General features: G+C 41.9%; 1 protein-coding gene across 8 annotated transcripts in view; it reads right to left on the bottom strand.

Moving 5' to 3' along the window:
- Window positions 1–27,447, bottom strand: part of PIWIL2 (piwi like RNA-mediated gene silencing 2) — a 318,267-nt gene that overhangs the window by 3,471 nt on the left and 287,349 nt on the right. For all 8 annotated transcript variants that reach the window (XM_033950153.1, XM_033950155.1, XM_033950154.1 and 5 more), the window contains 2 exons: window positions 19,711–19,964; window positions 5,325–5,432 (listed from right to left, as the gene is read on the bottom strand). In XM_033950153.1, coding sequence (XP_033806044.1) covers window positions 5,325–5,432; window positions 19,711–19,964 — 362 coding nt within the window. The remainder of the gene's footprint in view (window positions 1–5,324; window positions 5,433–19,710; window positions 19,965–27,447) is intronic.

Raw genomic sequence — 27,447 nt, 5'->3', positions numbered from 1 at the left:
AGAAGCTTCTCCTCTGATGCAACTTCCAGTTGCATCATAGGAGAAGCTTCTGCCCACAGATGCACGTGACTACACGTAGGCTCCGGCAGCTTTCAACAAGTTACTCTAAACTTAAAACGTGCCATGAAGGTAAGGGGGGGGAGATGCTCAGACCATGCAAGGGGTGCCAAAGGGTGGTGAGGTGGTGAGAGGGAAGTGTGGTGGTGGAAAGGAACAGATGCTGAAGGGGGGTGGAGAGGAACAGATACTGAAAGGAAATGGGGTAAAGAGAGTGGGGAGAAGACGCTGAAGGGAAATGTGGAAGACAGAGTGGGGAGAAGACGCTGAAGGGAAATGGGGAAGACAGAGTGGGGAGAAGACGCTGAAGGGAAATGGGGAAGACAGAGTGGGGAGAAGACGCTGAAGGAAATGGGGAAGACAGAGTGGGGAGAAGATGCTGAAGGGGAATGGGGAACAGAGAATGGGGAGAAGAAGCTGAAGGGAAATGGGGAAGACAGAGTGGAGAGAAGACGCTGAAGGGAAATGGGGAACAGAGAGTGGGGAGAAGACGCTGGAAGGGAAGAAGACAGAGATGCCAGACTATGGGGGGAGCAGAGGGAAGAAGATAGGTGCCAGACCAATGGGGGGGGGGTGAAGGAAGAGGCACAGTAAAAGAGCAAAAAGAAGACACAGAGAGAAGACAAACAGTGGATGGAAGGAATTGAATGAGATGAGGAAAGAAGAAACCAAACAACAAAGGTAGAAAAAAAATTTCTATTTATTTTCTTTTGCTTTAGGATAAAGTAGTATATTAGTTGTGTTGATAAAAATTTATAAACAAAGCCCTTCCAGCTGAACATCTCTTTCACTAGTTCAGCAGCCGGAACTTTGATTTATAAGGAAGGAATAAGCTAAATATTGTAATACTGAGGTTTGTATGGATCCTGCAGGAATAGTAGTCACGGGGACAGGGCAGCACAGGGGTCGTGGGGACAGGGCAGGGACAATGGTTGCGGGGACAGTGGTCATGGGAACGGGGCGGTGACAGGGACGGTGATCGCAGGTATGGGGACAAATTTTTTCCTCGTGTCATTCTCTATGGACTACCCTACAGATGTTCTCAGGCGAAACAGTACTGGACTCCGCTCGTGAAGATGCCATATTTTTGGTGGAATGTGCTTTTAAGAAATTTGGTGGACTTTTACCACATGCTATCCAAGCAAAGGATATAGCCACCTGCATCCATCTGGAAATCCAGGTCTTTGAGGCCGGCCTTCCCTTACGTCCAGAGCCTGTTAGGATGAAGAGATGATTTGACACCGAAAATCATTGGTAACTGCCAGGTAATGAAGAACCACCCTTCTGACATCTAGCTGTGCTAGTATTTTGTCCTGCTTCTTTATGCCTGTGGCTTGGAATGCCAGCAGTCAGACTTTCTGATTCATATGGAATACCGATACCCCCTTTGGCAGAAAAGAGGGAACCATATGCAGAGACACTCCCTCCTCCGTAATGCACCATTCTGAATTCGTTTTAATTGATGCACACTTTTTTGGCTTAACCAATCTACGTGGCTGAACATGCTGAATGTGGAGTTTAAATAGTGATCTGTCAAGAGTTTAGTATATGCTACTGTTTGTGCAAATCTTTGGAAATACTTTTTGGAAAATATTCCCACAAGAAGAGAAAAATACTTTGCAAAACACTTGCTTCTCAAAGGAAGATCGCATTCAGGAGTCCTGTCTTAAGAGATATGTACTACATGGCCTCTGCTCCATAAAAATGCTGACAAAAACACTCATCCAGCCAAGACACTACTTACCAATTCTTTCTAATACTGTTTATTGTTTTATGTCAGATATCCGCAGAGCTCAGTGAAGAAACTTTGAACCTACATCCTCTGTCCAAAGTCCATGTTTTGATACCACAGGAAGAGTTAAGTAAATCTACAACATGGACCCTCCAGACCTATTTATGGTACCGTGATCCTCAAAACTTATTCCTGCACTTGGCACATTTCAAAATAAAAGTATTGGAACAACAGACAATAAAAAACCCCTCTATTCTCATGTAAAATGCTTGTTATGAGCTTACAAACTTGTTTTCCTGCAGGTACCTCGTCCTATAATATCCTTTACTGACAATTTCTCTACACCTAAATACACAAGCTATAATACCACAACAAATATTTCTCTTTACTATCACCAGAAAATCTCTTCACTGTTAAATAAACACAACAGAGTCTATGTGCAGCCTCCCAGTTTCCGTCTAAAATTTTCATCAAACAAGGCATATCTGCTCATAGCAGTCAGATCTGTAGGTACTAGTGTGTGCTGAGCATTTTCAGAATTGAGCAAGCTGCTACATTGTTTCTAGGGAGGGGTAATTTGCACTGTGTTTGGCACCCTCCATCATTTTGAAACATTGGTGCCTATGATTCTGCTGTTATTGAGGCTGTAAAAAAAAATGCAGCACTGTGTGTTGGATATTTCCAGTACTGTTTAGAAAATGTTGGATATGGAAAATGGGAAGTACTGTATTTTTTGCTCCATAAGATGCACTTTTTTCCACCCATAAGTGGGTGGAAATCTAGGTGTGTCTTATGAAGCGAAGGTGAAAAATTTGAATCCCACCCCCTACATGGCTGCAACACCCCACCCCTGCGCACCAGCTTTATAAACACCGCCCGCCGCTCCCCCACCCCCCCGTATAACTGCAAACCCCTGCGGCCGCACCACCTTTTTAAACACTGCCTTGTTGACTCCCTGTACAATTGCAACCCCCTCACCACCTTTCAGCCCACACCTTTTTAAAACAAACCTCCCGTCGCCGCCGTTGACTTCACCGCCACCTTTTCAAGCCTGGTGGTCCAGCATATATCCCTCCCTCCACAGCTCTGCATTATTTTCCGGCAGCAGGCGTGCGCATCAGGAGTGCGGCGGTCAGGCCCAAGCTTTGCACGCTCCCGCTTGGCCACGTGCCGCTTTCTGAATGGCTGGCAGCAGTTCTCGTGGGACTCGAGAGAACTGCTGGCAGCAATTCAGAAAGCAGCGCAGGGCCAGATGGGAATGCGGAAAGCTCGCGCCTGACCTCCGGGCTCATGACTTGTGCGCCTGCTGCCAGAAAATAATGCAGAACCAGGGAGGGAAGAATTAAAAAAGGTACGGGTTTGTTTGTTTTTTTAAAGGTAAAAGGGGGGGGTATGATAAAAAGGTACAAGAGGGGGTTTGATTAAAAGTACAAGAGGGGGTATGATTAAAGGTACAAGAGGGGGTATGATTAAAAAGGTACAAGGGGGTATGATTAAAGGTACAAGAGGGGGAATGATTAAAAAGGTACAAGGGGGCTATGATTAAAAGTATGGGGGGATGATTTAAAAAGGTACTGGGGGAATGATTTAAGGTACTGGGGGTACGTGGGGGGTATGGGGCCTGCCTGCCACTAGGCCTGCCTGCTCTGTGCCAGTATTCCAGCTCCAGAGAAAAGCTTCAATCCTTATTTATACCCAGCTTTACTGTGGTAGAGTTCTTTAATTGACCTAGAATGTAGAGAATGTCACAGAGACAGAATTTGTACCCACCCCACGGATAACCACGGGAAACCCTCTTGTGTCATTCTTTAGTGTCTATCTCAACTTCAGTCCTTCTACACCAACATTCTTCAATGCAAGGCTTGAGGGTCAGTGGCTGAGCCCATTCATACTCCGATTCTTCCCTCTCTCCTTAAAGAATAATATGGAGATGGTTTTCCACGGTTAACCATGGGGATGGTGACAAATTCTGTCCTCATGTCAGAAGCTCTAAAGCAAGGGTAGACAGCCTCAGTACAATGGAGACAGTGCATGCAAACAGATCTCATGCATATTCATTCATTAGGGGAAATTTTGAAAACCTGGCAGGGTTGTGTCCCTTGAGGATCGAGGTTGCCCAGCTCTAGAGCCAGACTAGAAGCTGCCATCATCTGCTGGAGACAGAAAATACTGAGCATCTAAAGCTGTACAATACTCTTATGGTATGACGTCAACAGGACTATTTTTTCTCTGTCTCCATCTGCTGGTCCACAGGCACAACCAAAAGATTCTGGACTGGTCAGGTTTGGATGCTGTGGAATTCTATTTATCTAGCTCTATATGACACTATAAAAAACATAAAAGATATATAACCCTGCAGACTCAGCAGTTGCCAGTAAGTCCAATATATGAAATAACTTATAATTGGCTGTTTTAAACCTCGGGGAGAGTGTTAGGCCTTGCGGGAATAAAAATCTATTCCAAACACTGTAAATAAACGGACATCAGTATGAGCTCTAGGAATGTAAACGTGGGATTTATGAGCTCAGGTAGCAACTCATGGGTGACCAGCACCAGACATAAGTCTGGTATTACATGAATATGAGTATTACATGAATTGTTAGGAAGCAACATGAACTTGTTTGGAAGAAATATGAACTTTTTATAGACTCTTTTCAGGATTTTCATTTTTGGTATCTCTTTTAGTTTGATGAAATGTGTGTTTTTTGAACACCTATTTATATGTGTTTTTATGAAATATTTATTTATCTATAAGTGTTTTCATGAATTTTTGACAAATTGAACATCTTGGATTTTCATGTATGCTTTCTTTATGCACTATGCACTTTTCTATGTGGATATGGACACTTATTAGTCCATGATCTTTATGAATTTCTTGTAATCTTTCTTAGGCATTTTACACTTATTTTCATGTGATTTTTCCCCTTAGGGCACTGTGAGGGGTCCTTTCATACTATTGTGTATTTTTAATCCATTTCCAATTAATTGCATTAATTTATATTTATAGCACTTGCACTTTAGACAGGATTTGTTATGGAGAATAGATAGGGCACATTCTAGGGAGTTTATAGAATGTAAGTTAAATACTTTTTCTCCCCAGAGCGATTGTTTGACCTTGATCTTACAAGTATTTGATTTACATGGCTTGCACATTCAGGACTAAATGATGTATGAGGCAGCGCTCATTTAGATTTATGTCTGGTGCTGGTCACCCATGAGTTGCTACCTGAGCTCATAAATTCCACGTTTACATTCCTAGAGCTCATACTGATGTCCGTTTATTTACAGTGTTTGGAATAGAGTTTTATTCCCGCAAGGCCTAACACTCTCCCCAAGGTTTAAAACAGTTAGCCAATTATAAATTATTTACTATAAAAAAACAGGCATAACTAAGTGTTTTTATTATAGTTAAGTTTAGGTACATTTTCAACTGCAACCTAAGCTGGCTATATCACCACTGAGCAGGTTACTGGAAATTCATTCTTAAGTGTTTCAGAATAAAGAAGTGCTCTACCTCCCCTTTTCTACTGCTTACCTCTGCATGTGGTCTGGACTCAGATTGGCCGTGTTCAAAACACAGATGTAATGGGTAGGGATGCCACAGCCTTGTCTAACATGATGAGCCATCAGGAAAAAATCCACCCTAAAAATAAGGCGAAGACATGTTAAATTGCAAAAAAAAGCATATTGGGTAAAATGCTAGGGTAGCCATGTCAGTCCACTTTTAAAGGGAAACAGAAATAAAACAAATATAATAAAAGATGATGATACCTTTTTATTGGACTAACACCACATTTTGTGATGAGCTTTTGAAGATAATCCTTCTTATTCAGATCAGAAATTCAGAAATGAGCAAATGACGATCTATACTAGAATGTATATGTGAAACATAAAAGCTTTCCAACGAGTGTCTCATGGGGAAGGTAGGAGTGAGTGAGAAAGAGGGTGAGAAACAGGGAGAGATATATGGGTGATCAGAGGGTGATAAGAAACTCAGTTTTTTTGTTTTGTCCTGTCTGGTGGGTGCCAAAATATTTCATAATTTTAACTTCAAAAATTTTACGTTCCTTAATGGATTTGAATTTCTTTTAACATCAAAAAGTCATTAGTGCAGTGCTCTGGTCTGGCAAAATGCTGTCCTACAGAGGAGTCACCCTGGTTAGCACTATTGGAATGCTTTTATGCTTCAAATATACATTTACCATTCATTTTATTTATATACAGTACTTATAGCCAACACTATCCAAAGATCTAGGTGGGTTAACAGGATATACATACACAAATCATAATAATAAAAAAAAAAAAATGAATCCATAAAGAATAGATTAAAAATATGAAAAAAGTAATTGAAATATCAATTATAAAATAAATCTTTACAACATAAAAAACATAACCAAAATCTTCAAGAAAAAATGCCAAATGTACAAATAAATAGTACAGTTTTGATTTCTCTTTTAAATGACTGAAAACTTCTTGAGAGAGAGCATTTCATAACTCAGGCCCTCTAACCCTGAAAAGAGATTTCCTATCATGACCTAACCTAATGTTCTTTTAAATATTTTTATAAGCGATATTGCTGAAGGGCTGTCAGGTAAGATTTACCTCTTTGCGGATGATACCAAAATCTGCAATAGAGCAGACACCCAGGATGGTGTGAATAACATGAAGAAAGACCTACCCCCTCTTCTACAAAACCATACTAGTGGCTGCCGCGCGGCAACAGCCCCAAAGCCCTTTAAATCTCTATGGGCTTCGGAGCCGTTAGCGCGGCTTTGTAGAAGAGAGGGCTAGTGAAGCTTGAAGAATGGTCTGAAATTTGGCAGCTAAGATTTAATGCTAAGAAATGCAAGGTCATGCATTTGGGCTGCAAAAACCCGAGGGAATGGTACAGTTTAGGGGGTGAAGAACTTATATGCATGACAGAAGAGCGGGACTTGGGTGTGACTGTATGTGATGATCTTAAGGTGGCTAAACAGGTTTATTTATTTATTTTAAAAGTTTTTTTATAACGTGTAATTCCTAGGCAGTTTACAAATGTACACATACATAATAGCTAAAACAGAACAAGAAAGGAACAAACATCTAAAATTTAAATGCATAGTAATTCCTAAGCACTGACAAACAATTGTGTTTTGAGGAGCTTCCTAAAAGTTCCTTTATCAGCACATTTTCTTAACTGCCCTACCAGTGAATTCTATAATGTCACTCCAGCACAAGTTTCGACATATTTTGGATTAACATTAGCTTTTAACAAAACAGAATTTTCAGAACGTAGCTATCTTTTACTCTTAAAATACTCTGGGATTGCACCATATAAAACTTGATGACAAATCATTGCAGCCTTGTAATGTATTCTAAATGCTACTGGCAACCAGTGCAGTTTCTGAAGCCAAGGTTTAATGTGTGCATATTTTGGTGTTCCTGCAATCAATCTAGCAGCTGCATTTTGCACTATTTGCAATGCTATTTACCTTGTCTTAGTCATTCCTAGGTAAAGGGCATTGCAATAGTCAAGCCTCGACAAAACCATAGCCTGAACTACAGTGTGAAAATCAAAGGATGACAGCATCGACTTCACTCGATACAGTAAACATATTTACATAGTCTTTACCACTTGAGAGGTGACTGCGAAGGCTAGAAGGATACTAGGGTGCATAGGAAGAGGTATGGCTAGTGAGAAAAAGGAGGTATTGATGCTCTTGTGTAAGACTCTGATGAGACCTCATTTAGAATATTGTGTACAATTCTGGAGAACACACCTTCAAAAAGATATAAAAAGGATGAAGTTGGTCCAGAAGAAGGCTACTAAAATTGTGTGGGGTCTTCGTAATAAGGCATAAAGCGACAGATTTAAAGATCTCAATATATATACTTTAGAGCAGTGGTCTCAAACTCAAACCGTTTGCAGGGCCACATTTTGGATTTGTAGGTACTTGGAGGGCCACAGAAAAAAATAGTTAATGTCTTATTAAAGAAATGACAATTTTGCATGAGGTAAAACTCTTTATGGTTTATAAATCTAAACTAAACTAAACTAAACCTTAGGTTTGTATACCGCACCATCTCCGCGTGCGCAGAGCTCGGCACGGTTTACAGAGGTTGAAAGGAAAGGAACTACAAAGAAAGGATATAGGAGAGGGACTGAGGAGATAGAGGGGGACAGGATACTAGAGTACGGGAGGTGATTAGATTTTTGAAAAGAGCCAAGTTTTCAAGTGTTTGCGGAAGGATTGGAAGGAGCTAGAATTTCTGAGCGGGGATGAAAGGTTGTTCCAGAGTTCTGTGGTTCTAAAGGGGAGGGATGTTCCAAGTTTTCCTGCGCGGGATATACCTTTTATAGAAGGGAAAGATAGTTTCAGTTTTTGGGAGGATCTAGTCGAGAGCGGGTTTGAGGAATTCCAGAAGAGTGGGATAACGGGAGGGAGGACGCCATGTAGAATCTTGAAGGCTATGCAGGCACATTTATAGAGGACTCTGGAGTATACTGGGAGCCAATGAAGCTTGAAGAGGAGTGGGGAAACGTGGTCGAACTTGCCTTTTGCGAAAATAAGCTTGGCTGCGGCGTTCTGAATTAGTTGAAGTCTATGGAGGTTTTTCTTAGTTAGGCTTATATAGATGGAGTTGCAGTAGTCCAGTCTAGAGAGGATGGTGGATTGGACAAGGATGGCGAAATGAGAATGATGAAAGCAGGATCTTACTTTCCTCAACATATGGAGGCTAAAGAAGCATTTTTTTACCAGGGAGTTGAGGTGATCGTTGAAGGAGAGAGAGGAATCTAAGATGATGCCTAGGACTTTGCTTGAAAACTCAAGCTGAAGAGTGGGGCCGGAAGGTAGAGGGATGGAGGTGGGTAAATGGTCTGAGATTGGGCCGAGCCAAAGTAGTTTGGTTTTGGACTCATTCAGTTTCATTTGTACAGATTGGGCCCAGGATTGGAGGTTCGTAATACATGTGGAGATGTTCTCAGAGAGGTTCGAGTCGGTTTCGAGGAGGATGAGGATGTCATCAGCGTAGGAGTAGAGAGTTTCTAGGGGGGATAAATGAAGGAGTTTCAGAGAGGACATGTAGATGTTGAAAAGGATAGGGGAGAGGGGTGAGCCTTGCGGGACTCCACATTTTGGCTTCCAGGCGGGGGATGAGGTACCGTTTGTGTTAACGGTGTAGGAGCGGGAGCGTAGGAATTTTGAGAACCAATCCAGGACTGTGGAGCTTATGCCTATTTCGGAGAGTTGGAAGATTAGGATGTCGTGGTGAACGACATCGAAGGCTGCGGAGAGGTCGAATTGAAGAAGAACAGCAAATTTGTTGCGAGAATGGAGTTGTTGCACCTTAGAGATTAGTGAGGCCAAGAGGGATTCGGTGCTGAAGTTGGGTCTGAAGCCGAATTGGTGGGGTAGGAGGATAGAGAATCGTTCTAGGTAGGATGAGAGTTGGGTGGATATGATGGATTCTAATAGTTTGGTTAGGAGAGGGATATTTGCTATAGGACGGTAATTTGATGGAATGGAGGGATCGAGGTCGGCCTTTTTCAGTAGAGGGGACAGTGAAATGTGTCCCATGTCGGGGGAGAAAAGGCCTGATGTTAGGGCAGAGTTTATAAGTTCGGTGAGGGAAGTGATGGCCTGTGTAGGGATATTCTCGTATAGGTAGGAGGGGAAAGGATCCAAAATGCACTTGCAAGTTTTTAATTTGAGGCAGAGTTTGGAGACTGCCTCCAACCACTGTTCCAAGCTACACTGCCTCCAACCATTGCTCCAATGGTTACCTTACATTCTGGAATGTTTCCCGCCTCACTGCTGTAACCTCATGCAAGCACTTTCCTGCATCTGCATGCGATTGGACTCCACCTCACAATCGCATATAGATGCAGGAAAGTGCTTGTGTGAGGTTACAGCAACTGCCGGACGCTTGTGGAGTAGACAATCGCGTACAGACCGAGGGCCTCAAAATGGTACCTGGCAGGCCGCATGAGGCCTGTGGGCTGCGAGTTTGAGACCGCTGCTTTAGAGGAAAGGCGGGAGAGGGGAGATATGATAGAGACGTTTAAATACCTGCATGGCATAAATGCGCATGAGTCGAGTCTCTCTTTTTTTAAAAAAAAATATTTTATTTTGATTTTATAACAATACAAAATAAGAAACAACAGCATTGAATACTTGCAAGCTAAACCATAGCTAAACTCGGCAACCATAGATACAGTTCCACCCCCCAAAAAAAAAAAATCCCAGGGCTCCAACTGCAAAGATAATGAAAACACAAGAAAAACAATAAGCAAGCCCCCCCCCCCCCCCGAGTGCCATTATACAGTCAAAAAGAAGCTGCACGCCAAGTTAAATAAGGCTCCCAAGTTTTAGAGAAAGAAACAAACAAATATAGTCCAGTTTATGCAATACATGCTCAAGGGTGTGTAAGTAAGGCTTTTTCCACCACCGAGCCAACAAAAGCTTAGCTGCCACAAACATATGCTTGGCAGAAGAGTAGGCAGGTGTAGGAAGTCCATGAGGCCGGACATGCAACAAACAATAATATATGCTTAAGGGGTAAGCCACATGAAACACATCACTCAAAACTGAAAGCACAGAGGACCAAAAAACCTGCAACTTAGGACAATCCCACCATATATGAAAAAACATTCCCTGTGAGCCAGTTTCGCCAACAAAGGCCAAAACAGGTAGGAAACATTTTAGAAAGACGAGCCGGAGTTAGATACCAATGATAGATTCTCCATCAGAGAGGCTGAAACAGAGATCTTAAATAGATGTTTAAATACCAAAGGCACTAATCCTGGCACCAAGTGGAATCTCCCACCAGGAGACAAGACCATGGGAAGAATGAGTCTGAACCAACAAAGCCTGATATAATCTACTAACACCACCCCTACCCAATCCCTTACGCAAAGCTTGCTCCTTCAATGTTTCTGAAAGTTCGTTTCTCCTGGCCCTTTCTTTGTAAAAATGCTCGCAGTTGGTGTTATTGAAACCAATCTTGAGGGACAACACCATACTCTTAAGCAAGATCAGCAAAAGCACAGACAGAATCCCCCTCCCAAACCTGGCCAAGAGTTTGCAGAGAAAGTTTAACCTAATTAAGAAAGGTCTTATAATATTGGTTGGGGGGAAAATCCAGTACAAAGGAAATAGAAGACTGGAGAAAATACTGTCTCTCAGGGAACAATTTGGCTCGTTGCTTAATCCAAGTAGCCAAAGGTACTCTCATAAGAACTGGGAGGTCAGGCAGGAGCTGGCGGAGCCTATCAAGAGGAAGCCAAGGCCGGAACCCAGCGAGGAATACTCTCCACGCTCTGTTGTTCTATGCGAAGACAAAGAGCCAACAGCCCTCCCAACCATGCTGCTATAATGCGAAGTTGTGATGTCCTATGGCACAGAGCAAAATGAGGGAGTCCCATGCCACCCCACTGCCTACATTGATAAAGAACTGACCTACTCACCCGCAGAGGCTTCTTTTTCCAGCTGTACCCAAAAATCTTTCTATTCAGTAAATTTAAAAAAATGCTTAGGGATGGAAATAGGCAAAGTCATAAATAAATAAATAAATTTAGGAAGGATAACCATTTTTACCGCATTCACTCATCCCACTCAAGAAGTACTCAAGCCCTCCTATCAATCCAAATCCACAAGACCTCCTTAGGCTTACTAGGAAAATTATACGCATAAAGATCTTTAACAAATCTAGTCAGGTTAACACCTAAATATCGAATTAAATTAGTCGCCCACTGATAAGGAAAAAGTTTTTTCAAAGTGTACACCTCGGGATCCAAAAGATTAATGTTCAAAATCTTTGACTTGCTAAAGTTAGTCTGGAAACTAGACACCGAGTCAAAACCCAGCAGAAGAGAAGACAAGCTGGTCAGAAATCACTGAGGATCACTCAAAGTCAATAAAATATTATCAGCAAATAATAACACGCGATGTTCCATACCACCTAACTCCCCAATACCTGTTATCCCAGAGGATGTCCGGAGACGAGCCTAAGGCTCAATAGAGAGAGCAAATAACAGAGGAGAGAGGGGGGCAGCCCTGTCTCGTTCCCCGATATAACTCAAAAGGCGTAGTATATAGACCATTAATAGAGAGAGACGCCAAGGGATGAGTATAGAATAAATGGAACCAATGCAGAAAAGGCCCAGAGATGCCAAAACGACACAACACTGCTAATATATAAGAGCATTGAACCCTAGCAAAGGCCTTCTCTGCATCTAGAGAAAGGACCAATGAGGGGATATTATTGGCATGAGCTAGTTCAATCACATATAAGGTTCCCCTAATATTATCAAACGTAGTTCTGTCCACAATAAACCCCACCTGGTCTGAGTGCACAACAGCAGGTAACTTGCTGAAGTCGAGCCGCCAAAATTTTTGTATAAATCTTATAATCAACACCCAGTAAGGAGACAGGGCGGTAAGATCCACAAATTTAAAATACCTATCTGGTTTAAACAAAAGAATAACCTCAGCCTGCTTCCATCTGGGGAGTTTATCATCATTTTCATTTTTAATTTGTGGTTTTGAGTCAAACCTTAACAACCCTGGACCCTTGAGGAAGGCGTGTTTACCGAAACATGGACCGTGTTGGGTCCTTAGGTTTGTTTGAAGGGTGGTAATATTTAACCGCTTTGATAATTGATATAATAAACATAGCCTGCATCTTGTACATCCTGTCTGCAGTTCCTTTTTGTTTTGTGTTTGGTGACTCATTTTCACTGCAGCTTTTGTTGGATTTTTCTTTGTTTCCTTCACTTCATTTAAAACATATCTTGAGTATCAGGCTTCCTAGAATTTATAAGGACAATATTTTTCATTCAACCTGGACTACGTTAAAATTTATTGATCGTTTAACTCCAATTCCGATACAGAAAACAAAGTGCCAATCCCTATGGTTAAGCTCCAAGATCATGATAGGCAATTCAAAGATCCTTTGGAAACAATGGTTAAAAGCAGGCATTCGAACCTTAAATGATGTCATTACGGATGATAATTTGGCCTCTTTAATTCAATTACAACAATCGTTTAATATTTCATAAACTCAAGATTTTAAGTGGATGCAATTAAACAAGCCATTCAGAAAGGGTTCCCTGAATGGCATATTTTGGTAAGTCAACACAGTCTGCCAGCTATGTTTCCAAGTGGATTTTCAGGGTCATCAGGCTGCCAAATGGTATAAAATAATATGTGAATATCTTTTGAAAACACCAAAAACAAGCTTAACATATTTGGAGCATAGAAACACAGCAGAATATTTATGTTATTCAATGGTCATGGATTTGGACCTGACGGATGAGTTGTACAGCTTCAGCATCTATGAGGCAAACTTTGTTTTTTCTGTTATATAGAAGATTTTGGACTCCAGTTTGATTGCAAAAGTTGGATAGTACAAAATCTAATAGATGCTGGCACTGTCAACTTGAAATTGGGACACTGGACCACCTTGTATTTTATTGTCCGTTAATACGTAACTTCTGGAAGTCAATTTGGGGAAAAATTAATTTTGTTCTAGGAGTGAATATTCCGTTGTCATATGATGTAATTCTATTTGGGACATTGTTAACATCTAATAGTCCAACTGATAAACATAAAAGTAGACTTCTTCTTATAATGACTAGGGTGGCCATTCAATTGATCACTAGAAATTGGAAAAATTGGGACCGTTTAAATTTTACCCTTTGGTGGGAAACACTTTGCTTATACTATCGTTACGAAAGAATGTTAGCGGAACAATCTGGGAAAAATTTTAAAGAAATTTGGAGTCCATTAGAGTCCTTTGTTAAACAAATTAATGATTAGTAATTAATTTGATTAAGTCTTCTTTGCATACACATCCAGGGAGGGAGGGATGGGTAATTTGCTTTAGTATTTTGCAAGTTTGTAAGTGCTGGGGTTTTTAAAAAAAAAATTCTGTGAATGTATGGGGCTAGATTCACAAAGCAAACCGATCGTGTACCGATCGGTTTGCGACCCCTTTGCGACCAGATTTCCCTCGGCCCCATTTACTAACCTCTCCTGCGATCCGATTTGAATCCGTGCATGCAAATGAGGAGAAACACATGCAAAGTAGGCAGGGACGCGATTCACAACACAAAATTCATGATCCGACTGGGCTGGCCGATCAAGAAACGACTGCTGGGGACTAGTCGAAAATGTCTTTCCGACTCTCCTGCTCTATTGAAGTCCTGCTCTCTGCCCTGTCAGCCCCGAATGCCTCCTGCAGCCCTGATCTGCCTGCCGCTGCCCCAATCTGCCTGCCACTGCCCCAATCTGCTTGCCGCTGCCCCGATCTGCCTGCCCCAAATGCCAGTTTTCTCCTGCTCTTCCCTGAATCTCTCCTGCCCTACCCGCAAGCCCATGGTTTTAACCTGCGGGTTTAAAGTGGGTTAACACCATGGGCTTGCAGAGCTAAAAACTATTTTTAAAAAGTTTTTTTTTTTTAAATGTGGTCGAGGCTCAGACGGTCCTGTGACCTTCTACAGATGGTCTGTGCATGTGCGTGGATTGCACAACAGCGATCCGTGCCAGCAGATGAGGGCATTCCTCTGATCGCCCCTTTCTGCATATTTTAGTTTGAAGAATTTGTCGGACCTGCCCGGATCGGGCCCGATCGGGCAGGTTCGTGAATTCAGCCCATACTGTTCTCATTTTTATCTGCTTAGAAAATCAATAAAGATTTATAAAAAATAAAAAAAACTAGTTGCAGTTAAGACAAGCAAATAAATCTTCATAAATGAAAGACAAAGCATCAGGAACACAGTGACACAAAATAATATTTTATGTTCAAATGCTTTTTTTATTATTTCAAGTATAATAGGCAAGAACAAGAAAGAGCATCAATCAGAAGTAACAGTACAAACATTTCCCCCCTCCCCCACCCCTCCCCATCCCGGGAGTCCAAAGCCATGCCAAAAGTTGAGAGATAACCTTAAAGGTTCAAAAGTCTACTGCGAGCACGTGGTGTAAGGTCCTGCCAAAAGTATTCCCAAGTCTGACAAAATCTACGACCCGGGCCATGCTCCAAGTCACCCACCAGTCTCCGCTCCAGCGTGGCATGAATTATCATCAGGGATCTCCATTGTGCATAGGTCGGAGGATCAGGCGAAAGCCAGTTAATAAGGATAGTTTTCTTCCCCAGTAAAAGCACTCTGGTGATAAAAGCTGACATTCCCCTGGGTTTGGGCGTGGCTATGTTATAAAAACCAAATAGCGCTCTCGGTTGTGGGAGCCAACGCCTCCCCCAAAGCAACGTAACATAGCGTCCCAGGTGACTCCAGAACTGTTGAATTTTGGGGCATGCCCAAAACATATGGCTCAAAGAAGCGTGAGCATGGCTGCATTTCGGGCAGGAATGAGATGTCGTAATTCCCATCCGGGCAGCACATTCCGGTGGAATATAAAGTCTCATAACAATCTTCAATTGCATTTCCCAGTGGGTTATGTTAGGAGACACCCTTTGAATGTTCTTCAATACCCGCTGTAGCTGCTGGGCTGTTAATGTACACTGCAGGTCCTCGGCCCACGCCGTCACCAAAATGTCCAGGTTGGTGCCCGATTGACAGTCCCGGATCCCCACCACGTGAAACCGCAGTGGAATCCGCTGTTGGGCTGAGAGACTAAAGAGTTCGGAAAGTGCATCCCTGCTGTCTTCTGTGAGAACGGTCACTGGTAAAGACTGGATATAATGTCGAATCTGGTAATAAGCAAATAGATCAGTAGGCGGTAAGTCAAAGGTGTGTTGTAGCTCCGCAAATGTTGCCAAGGTCCCCTCCTCCGAGAACAGGTGAAAAAGATATTGAAGTCCCTTTTCCCTCCACCTAGGAAAGGCAGCATTCTGCAATCCCGGCCGAAAAGCTCCATTGCCCTGTATAGGTAAATATAATGACACCCCAGCAGGCAGTATAGCAGTTTTACAGACCCACTTCCAGGTTCGCCGAGCTGGCGCAAAGATCGGATAGTGCGACACCAAAGGACGGATCCCTGGATCCGCCACATGCAAGAAATAGCTCACATGAAACGGAGCCAATAAAGATAGCTCCAGTGGTGTAGCAGAAAAATCAGAGGTCCCTCTAAACCAATCATTAATATGTCGCATCTGACAGGCCATAGCATACCAACGTATGTTTAATAAACCATAACCCCCCCTATCCCTAGGCAGACACATCCGAAGAAATGTCATACGGGGTCGCTTACCGCCCCAGAGGAAATGTTGTAAATTTTTCATTAATCGTGTGTTATGGGCGTAAGATAGGAGCAGAGGCAGGACCTGAAAGCGGTACAACCATTTGGGAAAAAGCACCATATTAAAGAGAGCTACCCGGCCTGCCACCGATAATGGGAAAGTGGACCAATTTTGCAGATGTTGTGTGGTGTCACGAAGCAGTGGGGTGATATTGCTGTCGTATAGGGTCGTAAGGTCTCTAGGAATCCAAACCCCCAGATAGCGAATCGAGCTCACGGCCCATGCAAATGGAAATTGGCTGCTCCATGTCTGTTGCAGTGTCAGTGGGCTGGCCAAAGCCAGAGATTTCTGGTAATTCAACGTAAAACCCGAATAGAATTTAAATTTGTCAAGCGCTTGCAATAAATGCGGGACAGAATGATGGGGATCCGTGAGCAAAAAGAGGAGATCATCCGCGAAGGCTAACACTTTGAGCAAGTGGTTCCCAATGTTCACACCCACAATGTCAGGGTCCAAAGACACTGTACGAAGAAATGGTTCCAAGTACAACAAAAATAGTAGAGGCGACAGGGGGCATCCCTGTCGAGTGCCTCGCTCTATAGAAATTGGGTCAATAATAATGTCATTGACAAGTAATCTTGCTGTAGGTGTCGAATATAATGTGTGTAGCGCCGCGGCAAACCATCCAGATATACCCATATAATTCAACACCTCAAAAAGATACTTCCAATTGACCTGGTCAAATGCCTGTGCCGCATCTAAACTAAGCAAGAGCATCGGAATGTTATTAACTTGGGTGTGAGCTAAGGACAACAGTGCTTTACGTACATTGTGTACCGCTTGACGACCCTTTACAAATCCCACCTGTGTTGATGCTATAATGTTGGGGAGAAGGGTCGCTAGCCTATCAGCTAATATTTTAGATAGTATTTTAATATCCACATTTAGCAGAGAAATTGGGCGATAGGACTCGGGAGCAGTACTGTCTTTGCCAGGTTTCAAAATCAACGTAATTAGTGCCTCATTGGAGCCTACAGGAAATTGTTCATCATGAATTACATGCGAATAATAATCCCTTAAATAGGGACTCAGCTGCCCTGATAATAATTTATAGAATTCTGCCGTGAAACCATCCGGCCCTGGGGCAGAAAAGTTTCGTTGGTTCTGGATAGCTTTATGCAATTCTTTAGGGGTGATGGGTGCGTTAAGAAACTCAACATCCGAATCAGAAAGCGGCTGTAATCCAGAATCCACTAAATAATCCCTAATAAGGGGTTCTGCCCCCGAGTCCTGGCAACCGTATATCCCCCGAAAGTGGGACATGAAAAGCTGTGCAATTTGGCCAGTAGTATGTTGGAGACAACCCAGGCTATCCCGCAACCCCAACACATAGCGATGACCCCTAGCTTGGGAGGTCAATCGGGCTAATAACTTCCCTGCGCGATTACCATAGCGATGATAGCGATATTTTTGGTACAAAAGCATTTTCACCGTGCGCTCATGTATGTAGGAATTAAGGGTTGTTTCCACCGAGATCAAGTGTTCTCTAGAGGTTCGGGTCGGGTTGTAGGTGTAACGACTTTTAGCTAGGGCAAGTTCCTTTTCTAACCTAAGTATTCCCCGTGATAGACGGCGGTTGCGCGCTATTACGTAGGCTATGCAATCTCCTCTGAGCACTGCCTTGACAGTGTTCCAAAACAACTGCAGATCATTGCAATGCTGACCATTAAAGTCTAGGAATTCATCCCACTTAGATGTTAAGTATGTTTTGAAATGTTCATCAGAGAACAAATAACTAGGGAAGCGCCAGCGTGCAGGTCCCCGTAAGCCAAAGCCCACATTCACATCAATCCAAATCATCGCGTGGTCGGAGATCACAGCCGGGCCTATGACCGCTGCATCCACATTTAGGAAGGCCCTACGCGTGGTAAGAATATAATCTATTCTAGATTGGGTGTTATGGGCCCTGGAGCGATGAGTGTAATCCCGTTCAGAGGTATGGAGAATTCTCCATGGGTCAACTAAATCCAGAGTGGCGCATAGATAAGGAATGCCTCTGGTTTGGGATGAATTGGTGCTGGGCCCCGGCTGGGAGCGATCACACAAAATAATATTTTAAAAAGATGAGGAAAGATAAAGCACTTCAACACCTTGCAGATAACAAGCCTCTAACTTAGTAAATTTAAGACTAAGCAATTATGATTACACCACCACCAGTTTTCCCTTCTCACAACTGACTGAAAGCACAATACCCTGGGGGACATAGAGAATTAATAATCACTGTATCTTCTGGTAATAACCAGGCCTCAGTGACACACAAAAAAAATCCAATACCTTGACCCTTACAAATCAAATAGCAAATTGACTTTATTATGCACTGAATGGGCACTAATTAATGCACAATTCAAGGATAACTTATTTGAACTAATTGAAATTACAAATCAGAGAGCTATAATGATCCAATCCAGTCAGCACAGAAATCTGAAAACATTCCATATCTTAAGAGAATAAAGCCAAGAAACAAAACAAAAAACCCAAACCCTCAAAGTTCCCACAAAGGCTACAAGAAGGAGCGCACAAAGAAGCGCTCATTAGACATGTTCCTTCATTGATGCGACAATGAGGTGCACGCACTACTGGCATTGACTTCACAGTTAAATGGAATCAATGTCCTCTGCCAGTGTCAGCGAGGGGTGTGTGTGTGTCAGCTGATTTAACCCGCAAGGAATGGCAGGTAAACAGTCACAAAATAATCTTGCTGTTAAATATCCTTTATGGTAACCGCACAGCAAAGTGTGAAATGACTATAGAAATTTGATTTTCTGATTTTAAACATGTTTGCCAAAGCACAAGTTACTTCTATGCACTGCACAACTGGTTTCATTGGCAATTGTTACTTGGAATCAGGCTGCTGGTATCAACATTTATAAAAGAGATAGAGCAGCTTTTTTAAACTAGATTGTTGGTAATAGGAGATATTAATCTGCATTTGGATGTGATCAATTTTAAATCATTTATGAACTCATTAGGGTTAACATTTATTCTGCCTGATAATACACATGAAAAAGGAAACCTAGTGGACCTCATTAGCTATCTGGATTCAAATAATCAGCAATCTTTAATTTCTACTAGGGAATGGCAGAGGGTACCATGGTCTGACCACACAGGCAGAGTAGACCCTTATCGAAAGGGATCTTCAATTTCATAAAAAAACACCGTGACTAGAGAAAACCCCTCCGCAAAACTATTGCAAAAGAAAAACGAGCAGATCAGAAGACACCTTTCATGCTCGCCTGCGGAAAGAGAAACTGAAAGGAGCAGCAGACTCCTGGGAGAGGGGGAGGAGGTTTCAAAAGCTGTGATTGACATCTTTCTGCAGCATGTTCACGAGAATGGACAGAGTACCCTAAGGTTCAGCATACCATTCCTAATGCACTGGAAAGCAAGTTAGTACTCTCTTGTCTACAAATTAAAAATGTTACAACACTGTATTCCCTTTGTGTGTACTTTGGGGCAGCTGAAGTTCTCTCCCTCAAGCCTGCATACCCTGTTAAGAGCTATATTTCTCTACAAATATGTGTAATGTGGTACAGCTCTGTGCCTCAAAGTCCACATCTTCCAGGTACTACTATGCATCCTCTGCCCAATTCAATTTACCACACAGTCATTGCCATCTGCCTTTTGTACGTGCTTCTGCCCCTGTGAAAACTAGATAACATACTGTTCTTAAAACTTACCATTCCTTGCTAGTGACTGTGTGGTCAAGCACTGTTCCTGGAGCAGGTGTGCCAAACTGTCCAGAAACTGCTGAGTACATGTTGGTGCTGATCTTTTTCTGAACAACGAACACCACCATCTTGGGGTGGTAATTTGCAAAGGTTTCAAAGCATTTCTGCAGTTGTGGGATCTCATAATTAGCCACTGTATTCAACTGTCCATCTGACACACCATCCCTGTATAACACGATCTTCTCAGGTAAGCAATGATTCACCTGAAAACAAAACAGTTCCAGTATCAAGCTAATGAACAGGCAGCACAGGCTTTGTAAGAGCCTTAAGAGTGGCAGAGTGATACGGGTAAGGGTAAATTAGATGCACATCTCCCTTGAGAAGCATACAGTGATATGAGGACTAAAACTATGCCAGGGTACACCTGGCGGGGCCTCCGCGTGTGCGGATCACCGGACTTGATGGACCCAGGGTCTGATCCGGAGATGGCAATTCTTATTAAAAAAAAAAAAAAAGCCCTAAGATGAAATTACATGCCAAATGCAAAAGAATATTCTTCCCGACATTGGGAATACTTTATATTTCCATACTGCTCTAGAAAACCATCACCACCTTTACCTGCAAAGGAAAAGCAGAATATGAACACATGCCCTGAACAATGCCACATTGATAAAAATCCATTGCACTTCTGCAAGAATAAAAGCAAAGTGGTGGTTGCTTAGTTAGGACCTGATGCTCAAAATTCCAGCAACCTGGTAAAAAATACTGGGTTAGGAGCGATTTTACTTTATCGTGTCATGCTCAGCACAAATAGCATGCAAATTATATGCACACTATTTGTGCTGAGTAGCCCAGTAAAAGAGGGGAGGAACTGTGCTTGGTGCCTGATCAGAAGAGCTAAATGGTAGGTACAGCTCTTCTGAGCAAGCCCAGTGGTTCCCATCCCCGGGCTGTTAGCTCAGGCTCCTCTACAGTGTCCTTTGCCCTCTGCCACTGCTCCTTACTTCTGCCAGCAGGTCTCACTGGAGCTGCAATCAGCTAATCACACTTCCTCTGCCAGCTCAGCTGACTGTGGTTCTGGCTTTTTTTGTTTGTTTAAGGCTGGATATGTATGGGTGCAGCTGTTCATGTATTATGTGCAGCTCCAGACCTGCCAGTAAACTTTTCTTAGTAAGAAGTAGGTGTTCCCTTTTGAGAATTACAAGGAGGGTTCATTTAAATACTAATGAGCTCCTTGTATTGCATTTGCATAGGGTGTCTGCTCCCGTGATTGGTAAAAGCCCCTGAGAACCCGAGCTGCCTTGCCAATAAGAGTGGTTTCAACCAGTCTTACTTGTACGGCAAGCTTTTGAGCATCGGGGGGGGGGGGGGGGGTCTTTGTCGGAAAGCCCTGAAAAGCTACTCACAGCAGGGACACAGCTACAAGGTGGATCTGGGCCCCCCAACTATATAGCTGGCAGGGGTTCTCAAACCTCATTAGCTGAAGCAATCTGGAGCTCATCCTACGTCAGCTGAAGCGCAGTAGTACATTGAGGTTTTAATGCTGGCACTGAAAGCATGTTCAGTTTTCTGCAACTGGGCATACTTATGTTGCTGGTATCAGCAACTCAACATGCTGGCTGCCATGCTTTAGCTGACTTGGGGCAGACTCTGGATTGTTTCATGTATTGTTTCAAAACTGCTAATTTTCTTTCTTTTAGTCCCTCCAGACTGGCACAGAACAGATGGGTTTATGCTCCTCTGCAAGCAGGTGGAGACTGAGAAACATTAACTTTTGGCTGTAGTACAAGTGGGTTGTGCAGTCTCATTTACAATCAGTCTGACGAATAGCAAAGGTAATGCTCCTTGACGCGCTCCTTTGTGTATGTCCTTAAAGTACTCTTTTTCCATTCTTTATGTCTTTCCCTACTACTTTTTTGCCTGTTTTCTTTGAGGCTCAGCTAGACTATTCAGTTCCTCCATCAACTCATTCAATGGCTGGCATTTCGTCCAAAATACCGGTCATATGAGGCAGGCGAAATGTCTCCCAGTACAAATCCTCTCACCTCCGAACAACAATTTCTAATTTTACTCAGGTAAAAGCGGAACCGGCTCTTCGTCTCCAAAAAAGCCTTAATTTTGGTCTAATTAATTCAAAGTCCCTTAAAACTAAATTTCATCTCTTAAATGATGTTATTACCCAGTACAAACTTGACCTCTTATGCATAACCGAAACATGGCTTTCAGATGGTGAAGAAACTTACCTAGCTTTCGCTTGTCCTCCAGGATTTACATTCCATTGCAATCACCGCATTGGTAGAAGAGGGAAAGGGATTGCTATAGTTCATCGATCTAACTTTGCTTTTGACCTTGAATTTTCTTCTCATCATAGTCCCCTTAAATTCATCCAATTTAAATTGAAAACTAATGTGGTGCCTGAGTGTTTACTCCTATACCTCCCACCAGCTCCCTCCCAAGACAGGATTACACTACTTCAATCTATGATCTTTGACTTCTGTACCTCCTCTAACAGCCCTATTATCCTTGGTGACTTTAACATCCATTTTGAAGATTCCAATAACGCATGCACTTCCGACATGAGGACATTCTTCAATTACCTTAACTTATTCTCATTAATATCATCATCTACTCATAGAGCAGGCCATACTCTTGACATGGTTGTGGTATCTAACACTGCAGCATCAGATCATTTTCTTCTTACTGTCTCTCACCACTAGTCTCCCAATACTTTTTCTCAGAACCCCCAACCACATAAGTTTCCGAGACTATTCAAAGTTAGATGCCCCTACTATCTCTTTTAACTTTAATTTCTGTAGTGATACTATTCCAGACGCAAACATCGATGATCTTCTTTCAGCATGGAATGATTCTGCTCTCACTCTCTAAGATAAATTTGCTCATCTCCAAACCCAACTTATCTCTTCTCGTCATCATAAAAATCCGTGGTTCTCCTCTGAACTACTCCTAATTAAAAAACTCCTACTACAAATCTAAAATAGTGAAAGTTAAATCTTTTTACTATTCTAAACAGATCTCTAATGCCAAAAATACATCAACACTATATAGGATTGTTCGCTCGTTGACCACAGATCATTTAAATCGTTCAGACTCCTTACAATTCCCTTCTGCTCAATCCCTGACAGACCACTTTATGAACAAAATCCAGAAAATCAGAGCCTCATTCCACTCCTCTGTTCTATCAACTCTTTCTGCTCACTCTGCCTTTGATCCTCAAACCTCTTGTTTATTCCTTTCTAAGTGTTCCCGTTTCAAAATTCCCTCACTCTCTGAGATTCAACCAATTATTAATTCTATGAACATCAAAGGTAGCAGTAAAGATTCCATCCCTCCATTCATTCTCAAAACACAATTTTGCTATTTTTGGACCTCATATACTGGATTTAGTTTCCACTAGCCTTACCACAAGTTCCATCCCAAAATCTTGGAAGGAAGCCATTATTTACCCAACCATTAAAGACTTTAAAGTTAGTGCTGCTGAAAGTACAAATTACCATCCCATTTCTAACATCCCCTTCTTAGCTAAAATTACTGAGAAGATTGTCTTCAACCAAATTTCTGACTTTGTGGAAAACACCAATACCCTTCATCCAAATCAAACTGGATTCAGAAAACACCATTCAACAAAACTCTCGCTTGTTGGCCTTTTTACTAACATTATTTACCACCTGGCCCATCATAACTCCGTCATACTGATTTCCTTTGACTTGTCCTCAGTTTTTGATACAACTGATCACCACTTACTCTTTCATTGGTTAGAGGAAATAGGAATATTCGATCAAATACTAAACTGGTTTATCTCATATTTCAATGATCGTACATCAAAAGTCTCATTTAATGGCTCTTTATCTGATACATCCTCAAACGACTTTGGTATACCACAGGGCTCAATACTTTCCCCTCTTCTCTTTAATATTTTTCTGGCCCCTCTGATCACGCTTGGGCACGCTTTACTGCTTATGCCTATGCTGACGATATCCAGCTAATCCATCCTATCAATCAGGATAACCCATAAGACATCTCCGTTATCAATCAAAAGCTGGAGAAAATTGGTGACTGGCTCAACTCTAACATGTTGTCACTCAATGTTAATAAAATCAAAACAATGATATTCCCAATTAAGAAGGGTTCTTCTCTACTTTCTTCCACTAAACTCAAGTCTACCCTGGTTCAGTCAGTCAATACAATCAAGCTTTTAGGAATCACTTTTGATGAAAACCTCACCTTTCATGATCATATAAGCACAGTTGTTCGTAAATGTTTCTATCATCTCCGCATGATCTGCTCCCTAGCCAAACTCCTCGAACATTCTGCTCTAAACACTCTCATTCATTCTCTGGTCATCTTTTGTCTGGACTACAGTAATGCCTTAAAACAAGGAATCACTAAGAAAGAGATAAGACGCCACCAAAATACCTCTCCCCACATTTCAATATGTATTGCACCAACAAGAAATCCCGCAGAATCCAGTTGTTTACCTTCCCCTCCATAAAATCATGCCAGCTCAAAAGATTCATCGACAAAACCTTCGCCTTCCAGGCGGCCAAGCTGAACCCTTGGCTAACCCAAATGATGCTAGAGGCCCCGACCTACCTAGACTTCAGAAAACTTCTCAAAACACACCTCTTCCGCGAACAAGACCCTTAGTCCTTACTCCCCGCATACACTCCAACCCCCCCCACCCCCACCTCCCTCTCCCCCCCCCTCTTCTGGTTTCCCACTCCCTCCATTTTATCTTCTAACCCAACTATGATAAACCTGTGCCTCCTTCCGCGCTACCTGCAATTCCGACAAAATTTTTGTAAATCCGGGTTCAGACCGGATCCTAATGTAACGGTTGTAAACCGCCTAGAACTCTTTGGGTATGGCGGGATATAAGAACCTAATAATAATAATAATAATAATACAGATAGTCCTGAATACTGCCGTTAAAATCATTTTTAAGGCCAAGAAGTTTGACCATGTTACTCCCCTCCTAGTTAAAGCTCATTGGCTTCCTATTGATCACCATGTTACTTATAAAACATTATTGTTGACTTTTAAAACAAGAAAAACAGGGCAGCCAGAATTTATAAACAGACTTCTGATTCTATACTCACCAGGCACCCTTCAAACCTCTGAACAAAACTTGTTAGTAATTCCGTCGCTGAGACATATTAATACTAGGAGAAATACTATCTTTTCAGTTGTTGCTCCCTCCATCTGGAACTCAGTTCCGAACTCTTTAAGAGAGACAACAACCCTGGAGAAATTCAAGTCTTCTCTTAAAATGTTCTTTTTTAACGATGCTTTCCAAATTTAACTGTCCTTTTAAGGATTTTTTAAACTTTACTTAGTCCATTGCTTTTGGACTCACATTTTGTTACCCCATCCTTTTGTATTTTCCTGTTCTCCACTCTTTCCTTAAATTATATTGCAGTTCTCCCTGTTCCTTTTTGTACCTGTTTGTTTAGTTTCGTCTGTCTTATTGTCCCGATTGTTGTCCTTTTATTTTAGCTGTTTTGGGTTAATTACTTGTACTGCCCTTGATTTTATTGTACAACCACCTTGAAATATATGATAAAGCGATATAACAAATTCTTAATAAACTTGGAAGAACTGTGAACTATAAACATACCAACCCCACTCACAATGGGAGAAGACAAAAAGGAGACACTGCTGGATACTGATTAGAACAAGATACTTTCAAAATGTCCCGACAATTCGCCAGCTAAACCAGATGAACCAAGCGCCGCTACTCTTAACATACTCTCCAAAAACCAATATAAGATACTGCAAAAAACCCAAACAAACCCAAACAAACCGTACTCTTCATGAAAAACACAGAATAAAACAACAGGGCGGGGTCTGTACCGATCTGGAGGGACTAAAATAAAGAAAATTAGCGTGTAAGAACCTAATTTCTCCTTCTTTGTCATCCCTCCAGACTGGCACAGAACGGATGGGACATACCAAAGCAGTACCCATCATGGGTGGGACTCCTGAAGGGCCACCACAAGAACACTCTTACCAAACACCGTATCCCAACGTGCTTGCAAGTCCACACGGTAGTGGCGAACAAAGGAATGGAGAGAAGATCATATCGCAGCTTTACAGTTATCCACTAGAGACACAAGAGAACTCAGCCCAAGAAGCTGCTTTACCCCTAGTGGAATGAGCTTTGAAGAAAGCTGGAACAGGTTTCTTCTGAAGAAGGTACGCTGAAGCAACAGCCTCCTTGATCCAGCACTGCCTCAGGATTTTATTTTTTTTAAAGTACAACTTTAACTAACAAATGAGCAGACCCCCATAGGCTCTCAAAGCTGTATGCCTTGCCTGAACTGTGGCAAGGTTTACAGCTGAGGAACCTCTAAGAAAAATATTTGGGGAGGTGGGGGAAAATGGGGGGGGAGGAACTGACCAGTCTAGTGTGGCACCCCCAAAGTTGGACGGACTCCTGAAAGGGTCCCCCCAAGCTCTATACGGACAGGAAGACAGGGACCAAAAAGGCTACTAACCAGATCCAGCAAGCCCTAACTAACCAGAGGTAAGACTACAGAGGCTATACACTTGCTATAGACTGAGAACAGACTGATTGTAGATAGGACTGGACAGCCCACATGTACTACAGCCAAAAGTCAATGTGTTCTCAGTCTCCACCTTCTGGCAGAGGAGCTTAAACCTATCCGTATTGTGCAGGTCTGAAGGGACGACAAAGAAGGTATTTTACATTTTGGCTGGGAAGGAGGAAAGGAAAAGGAGAGGTAGCAAGGAAATGGTGAGCCTAGAGTCCACCTATGTTAACTAGTTACCCCTACAAAAAAAATCAGTTCTGGCTACATTACTGACTCATAGAGGTATTAAGTGAATTCAATATTTGCTGATATTAATTACATTTGCAAAAATAGACATGCTAGGACATCAAGCCGCCAAGTGGTATAAATTAACTTATGAATAAGAAACCCAAAAATGCTCTTAGAGATATTTGGAGCCCTGAGATTAAGCAGTATATTTCTGCATCTCGATGGCCACTTATTTGGTCTTGGAGGATGAGGTGTACAGCTTCAGCATCTATGAAACAAACTTGGTTCTTTTTGGACCCCAGTTAGATTGACTACGTTAGATAATTCTAGTTCTAATAAGTGCTGGCACTGTCACCTAGACATAGGAACATTAGATCATTTACTGTTTTATTGCCCTAAGATATTGATTTTTTGGAGATCAATTTGGGGACATAATAATATTTTAGAATCTGAGATCCCATTAACTTATGAAATAGTAATTTGTTGTACCATTTGACATATCAAGGATCCCCTAGATAAATATAAAAGACGTCTCTTATTAATTATGACTAGTACAGCTATACAAATGATTACACGAAACTGGAAGAACTGGGATCGTCTTAACTTTACATTCTGGTGGGCAAGTTTATGTCTAATTTACAAATATGAGAAAATGAATGCTGATTTATTAGGGAATACAAAAAACTTTAACTTAATTTAGGGCCCATTGTCGTCTTTTGTAGAATTATTATAGTTATGATTTTTTGTTCTTAGATAAATGCATATCCAGGGAAGGGGGGAGGGTGGGAGGATTATAAGGGCTTTTAATTGATTATTTATACAGATGATAATAGGAAAGAAGGGTGGGTTGTTGTTTTTTTTTGAGGTTTGATAAATAAGTCTGATTTATCATATAAATAACTTAAGTTTTAAATATGTATAATATAATTCTGAACATATGATAAAA

The sequence above is a fragment of the Geotrypetes seraphini genome, chromosome 6 (assembly GCF_902459505.1).
Source record: "Geotrypetes seraphini chromosome 6, aGeoSer1.1, whole genome shotgun sequence".
In the NCBI taxonomy this organism is placed as follows: Eukaryota; Metazoa; Chordata; class Amphibia; order Gymnophiona; family Dermophiidae; genus Geotrypetes; species Geotrypetes seraphini.
The sequence above is the reverse complement of the archived record's forward strand: the minus strand, read 5'-3'. Positions and strand labels throughout refer to the sequence as shown.